The 6,213-nt window shown below is 34.2% G+C and overlaps 1 protein-coding gene across 1 annotated transcript in view; it reads left to right on the top strand.

Moving 5' to 3' along the window:
- Positions 1-6,213, top strand: part of TARBP1 (TAR (HIV-1) RNA binding protein 1) — a 38,506-nt gene that overhangs the window by 20,092 nt on the left and 12,201 nt on the right. The window contains exons 15-19 of the mRNA XM_009891150.1: positions 56-311; positions 397-585; positions 3,782-3,981; positions 4,123-4,194; positions 5,321-5,441. Coding sequence (XP_009889452.1) covers positions 56-311; positions 397-585; positions 3,782-3,981; positions 4,123-4,194; positions 5,321-5,441 — 838 coding nt within the window. The remainder of the gene's footprint in view (positions 1-55; positions 312-396; positions 586-3,781; positions 3,982-4,122; positions 4,195-5,320; positions 5,442-6,213) is intronic.

Below are 6,213 nucleotides of genomic sequence, written 5' to 3'. Positions count from 1 at the left end.
AATGTTCTGGATAAACTAATATAATAGCTATTTAAGAATAATATTCTCCTTACAGCTTATGTGAAGAAACAACATCTCAAGGATGGGGGAAAATTGTTGCACGCTATATTCATGACCAGTGGATTTGCCTTCGTTTTATTTTAAATTCATTTCCAACACTCGTCCAAGAGCATGAAGAAACTTCAGAAATGTCATTATCTACAGTTGAAAGGTCAAGAAAAATTCTAGAGTCTGCATTAGAAGCCCTAACTATTCTTCCTTCAGACCAAGTTTTACCTGTCTTCAACTGCATGAAACTCCTTGTTCCCAAGGTGAAAGCTAAAACTGCATGATATTAATAGTTTTGGGGGCATTTTTTAGTGAAATGTAACACTTCTTTCTTCTCTTTGTTTTCAGCTTCTGGCCTCAGCGGAGTCTCTCTGCATAGAAGCATTTGATTTGACTTGGAAAATTATATCCTCTTTGAGCAACACACAGCTAATATTTTGGTCCAATCTAAAAGCTTTTGTTCAGTTCGTCTTTGATGCTGAGGTTCTAGCTGTTGCTGCAAGTGCAAAGGGTCAAGCGTATGCCAAAATAAAAGAGGTCAGTTTAAGAATTCACTTTTGGGAAGTGGACATAAATCTTACCTAATCTAAAAGTGTATTTTACTTTTTATTTTCTCTTCAGCTATTGTAATGAATGTCTTATTTCCAAAAAGGTAATAGTTTGAGAGTGTTAAGACCAAAGATTTGAGAATTAGATTGAGGATAAACAAATACATGGTGTTTTTTTCTTGTAACACAGAAAGTGAAAAGTACTATTTTTTTTTTCATTTTCAGACTGTTCAGTATCTTTCACATTCAGCAAAATGGGGTTTTTCGTCTTTGTTTTATTTTTACATTATCCACTTCCTCTTGAATATTTTGTTCAGAATTGGGCACCCAAACTGTCACAAAATATAAATATTGTGGAAAAATTATGCCTTTTTCTAATAGTTTAGTCCTTATGAAAATGCTTTCTTAAATTAAAAGAAGAACCATTCAAAACTTTAATAGATGCTATTGAGTAAGCCAACTACTTCTTTAAAGGTGGTTGTTTTGTTTTGGTTTTTTTTTCTCTGAGGGTCCTGGTATAGGAAACATAAATCATAATCACCTTAGAGTTCAATTTAATACTGTATGGTAGAGTTTCCTCCATAGTTAAGAAGAGAAAAAATTACTTTTTACTCTTTTTGTAAGATGAATGCAGCTTCCTGTACTCCATAAGTTGTTGCACGTGTCACGGTGTTCTTTTTTAATTTTGAGTCACTAAAACTGCATTTGGTACTGGGATGTTGATTCATCTTGGCTTTATAGACTGGAAAGTTGTCTACTGTTTCTTTTCTAAATAATCTTTCTTGGGTTTTTTACTTTTTTAGCCTCTGATCATCATTAAATGTTTGTGCAGAACAGTTCACAATGACTGCAAGACTTTACCAGAGCAGTAATACATCATAAATTAGTTGCTAGTATATATGTATGCTTAGACTATGCTTAGACTTCCGGTCTCATGCGCTGCTTTGCACTTAGCACAGAAATCATACTAGGAGGGGTTGCAATTTTGCTTTGAAGTCACTGTATGTAGCTCTGTCCTGTTGTCACTAACTGTAAATAATAGCAAATGTCTCAGCTTTATTTTCAGCCCAGACACTTCAAAACTATTTTTTTACTAAAATACAGAAAAATTGACACTTTCTAGCAATTTAAAATTGCTGTGATATCTCCATATTAGCTTTAAATATCTTAAAATGTAGTCCCATTTATTTTCTCTTTGTTCTTTTTGAAAACTTGCTTCAAATGAATGTTACTGTCATCTGTTTTAAACAGTAGATAACACCTCACATTTGTAGTCTTAATGTGGACCCAAGCCGAAATAAGATACTTATACAAAGATGGTAAAATATCTCTTCAGCTTTCTCTTTTAATGAGTATCTGTAATGGATAATTTGTGTGCTTAGTGTTGTAATAACTGATCAGCTGTATATTCTCGTTTTCTTCCATCTTAAAATTTGTTTAAATTCTTAGAAGTACTGTCTTAGCTTCAGCGTTAATATTTCAAGCATTACGTAAGGTGTATTTTGCCAATGTTGAGAGTCTTGAGTCTATGTGACAGCTATCCCATTGTCTGCAGTGGGACATACCATGACAGCAGGCATCAAGGAGGTAATGAAGGTCTCCTATACTCAACAAAGGGCATCTGGTCGAGCCACCTTCTGCCCCTTCATAAGAAAATGAAGATAAAGTTCACAAGCAAGTGTCTACTTACATATATTCTTATCCCACTCCTTGGCAGTCTCTGTTGCCATTGGCCCTTTGTGCAATGGCTATATAGTTTTAGCTAAAGAGACAGAAAAAAAATGGAACGGCGTGATACTGATGTGTCACAGAAGCATAACTTTAATTTTGTCTACCACAATGCACTCTGTCTTTTTAATAATAGTTAGATGGGGTGGAAAGAAGGGATGTTTTTGAGACAAAAATGGAATATTGCTATGGTAAAATCCAGAAGGGCTTCCACAGAGGTGCCCAGAGCACAGTGTTCTTAAGCTTCTTTTCTTCTGCTGCTTTTTTCCTTTTTCTTTGTGACTTATTCAAATGTTAATTGTGCTAGAACTTAAATTTCTTAAATTTATTTTGTGTGTGTTGGACTTTCACTATATTAATGACACAATTGAAAAACATCCCAGGATTTTGTGAAATGTGTAGTCAATGTCATGCTGTTTTTCCTCAGGTGAAACACAATAGTTCAATTTTGGAATTATTAGGAAAGTTACAATGCCTGTCGTTGCACTAAAAGAAAAGTTTGAATTCTTTGTAAAAAGACCAAAAGGTTCCAGAGTGTTTTTCTTCCCCAGAAGTGTTTCTTCAGAGTGCATTACAGTATTTCAGTGAGCTTCTTGGTGCTTTAATCCTTAGCAATTCAGAAGAACTTTCTCTTTAAAAGCAGAGTTCCTGTTCAAGAATTGTCAATGCTATCAAAAGTATCATTTCAGAGTAGGGAAGAGAAGAAGCTTTGTCCTTGTAAGACCTGTCACACCTTTTGGAAGACGGTTCTCATGGACACCTCTAATTGATGTGGTCCAAAAGGAATTTATAAAAACCCCACCTGTTCATTCTGAATCTTCCTGTCCTCTCCCAAATGCTTGTAATTTCTTAGAAAAAATTTACTTTGTACCTGAAGTTTACTCTTGCACTTAGCCTAATGAAGGGAGAGGAAAGAGAATTTTAGGGCCATTTTTCTTGTTTTGTTTTATTTTTTTCTTTTTTGGAGAAGTTCTGGATAGATGTTTCATATGTTTTAAATATACCCTGCTCAAAAAAAAAAAAAAAAAGAAATTGTACGAACACCTTTTTCCACTTCAGCGGCTACCTGTGCAAGAAATTTTGTTTATTGTTTATATTTTTTCTAAATTGGTAAGGATTACTTAAAAACACCAGGTTTGTACTCACTGAAGTAAGCCCAAGTGCGTTTGTTCCAATCATCAGGAGATTCCTGTAAATCATCTTGTGTTTTATCTTTTTAAGCAAAGATCAGTTGTATCTTTTGTTAACATAAACGTGTACTGGGCCAATTGTTGCCCCTTCACCTGCCTGTAGAAGCAGGGAATTGTAAAAAGATTGAAGATGGCATTAACCTGAGCAGATTGAGGATGCAGGAAGAGATCAGAGGTGCTAAAATAGATATCACTGTAATATTATTCTAATCATTCTAGCACTTCAGAAAACTAGATTTTGAATCTTTTATTTCTTCTTCTTTTCAGATAATTCTCAAGCTCATAGATATGTCCACTACAAAGACTGGAGTTTTTAATGTAGTCCTTAGTCATTGTTGTCGATCTTGGATGTTTCCCACTGTTGATGACAGAAGTGCCTTGACAAACGCTTTCTTAAATGCTGGAAATTACTGTGAACTTATCACTGAGGCTTGTGTCTTTGGAACTGTATTTAGGAGAGATCAAAGGTATTGAAAAAAACCTTTTTGATTGATTATATTTGTTATAATTTTATGCACTTTGTTTTGTTTTAAACTTTGAGATAATTATTGAAATAATTTTTGTATGCTATTCAGCTAATTTTGTTGCTTTGCCTTTCATCTGTGAAGACTTATTCAGGATGTGCATGCCTTCATAGAAAATCTTGGAGAAAAATGTGCAGCAAATGTTGTAACAGAAAGGTAATGATTTTGAGGATACATCTTACAATATTTGATCTGAATTGTGTCTTCGTTACGATTGAGGCTACGATAGGAAAGATGCTGGTTTTGAAGTTAGCTTCTTAGGAGTATATTCATAACTTTAAATATCGGTAAAAGGGATATACATCACATTACATTCATAATTCAAATACAAAATGTAGAAAAATGTTAAATATTTTCAGGATAACACATCCCATTTGTTATTTCAGTTCCATTCAGGTTAACTACTTCCTCATTGTTTCACCTCATAAAAGTAATACTTTTTAGGATGCAGATATTTTCCCGAGTGCTGCTATGTGCCTCATTGTTGTAGATAAGACAGTTAAGAAACTCAGGCTTCAACGCAGCCAGATTTGCAGCTTGTCTTTTTAGCATTGGTTGTAGGCCGCCTTGGCTTGCGTACTGGTAATAGCTTTGCCTCCAGTTTTTGAAACAGGGCCATTGGCTACTGGATTACTGAATGTTTTTTGTAGTTTCCCTCTCACCTTTACTCAGTGGAATGCAGTCTGAGAAACAGTGTAACACAGTGCTTTGGGAAGTGTTAGTAGTTGCTACAACCAGAGTTTCTAGGAATCTGCTACCACTTCTAGTTCAATACTCCTATATTTTTTCCCAAGAGCTGCTTGGTTTCCAAATGTCTGGTTTGTTACCCAGACGTGATGTTTTGTTACCTATAATGTCATTAATTCTGCTCTTGGCATTAATTATTCCAGATGTCTGTGAGTAACTAATAGGAATCGAGTATTGTTTTGTACTAGAATATTTGACTAAAACTGTAAGCATAGATTAGCTGTTTTAAGATTACAGTTTACAAAGACTTGTTATGATACAGCTATTTATCTTGAAAATTATTTTAAACACTTAGATGATATTAAAGACCTGTAGACAGAAACAGGGCAGGTTATCTGGAACTCACTAGTTTTCTTTATCAGCAATGATGAACAGGCCTTAAAATTCTGGTTCTGGGTATTTGCATATTGTCTTACTATAGACAACTTGATGGCCGTATGTTCAAGATGATGTTTGGTTGCTTTTTTATAGTTTAGGAATTATCTTTGTCTGAAGTAGTAGTTTGAATTTTATTTTTTTAATTAATATTTTACAGTACAAATCGAGATGATCACTACGTTCGGATTTGTGCTATCAAATTTCTGTGCTTGTTGGATGGATCGAATACATTGCATAAGAAGTTTATTGAAGACATTTTTATCAAACTGCTTGATAAAGTAAACTTCATTTCTCTTGGTATATAAATGTAATGTTAGTACAATTATTAAAAGGCACAGTATTTACAGCTGACAGGATGCATTTACAGTTGTTTGTATAGCCTGTAATATTTGCCCAGTAATATGGTTTTTTTTTTTTTTTGTTATGAGACAGGAGTTAATTCAGCCAGACTAAAATAGTAAAAATTATCTTTTGGGTGTATTTCTCTCTTTGTAGTGGATTTTCTAACTTGACAGAACATTATCCAAATTGTAATCCTTGTTCTGTTGAGAATCTTCCTCTAGGCTGCATTTTGAAGCACCACATTTCACTTTAACAATTGCAGACTACCTTTTGAATTGGAAGAGCTGTTGTCTCCTTAGAAGACTTTAACAAACAGGATTAATAGAGAAGGTTGGGGTCTGATTTTCATTTATATCATAGCTGCTTTGGCGTTGGCACTAGCGTAAAGCCAGTGGTAAATTACTACAGCTGATATTAGGCTGTCACCCATGCATTCTGGTACTTTAGAATTCTGCTTTTGTCTGAAGAACAAGACACGGGTGGTGCTTTATTAATTTCCTCATGTCAATTAACTACTGGAGAAAAAGGAATAATGTTCATGTTATAAGACCGATCAAGTGGGGAAAAGTGAGCTTTAAATTTATTTCCTTCCTTGCTTAAACGAAGCTTTAACATGTAAAAATAAAGTCTATTTGCATTGTAATATTAATATAGGACTTGGATCACCAAATTATTTTCTTTTTAAGAAGTTAAGGAAATAGTTTTGGG

This window comes from Charadrius vociferus, unplaced genomic scaffold, assembly GCF_000708025.1.
Source record: "Charadrius vociferus isolate BGI_N301 unplaced genomic scaffold, ASM70802v2 scaffold78, whole genome shotgun sequence".
In the NCBI taxonomy this organism is placed as follows: Eukaryota; Metazoa; Chordata; class Aves; order Charadriiformes; family Charadriidae; genus Charadrius; species Charadrius vociferus.
The sequence above is the reverse complement of the archived record's forward strand: the minus strand, read 5'-3'. Positions and strand labels throughout refer to the sequence as shown.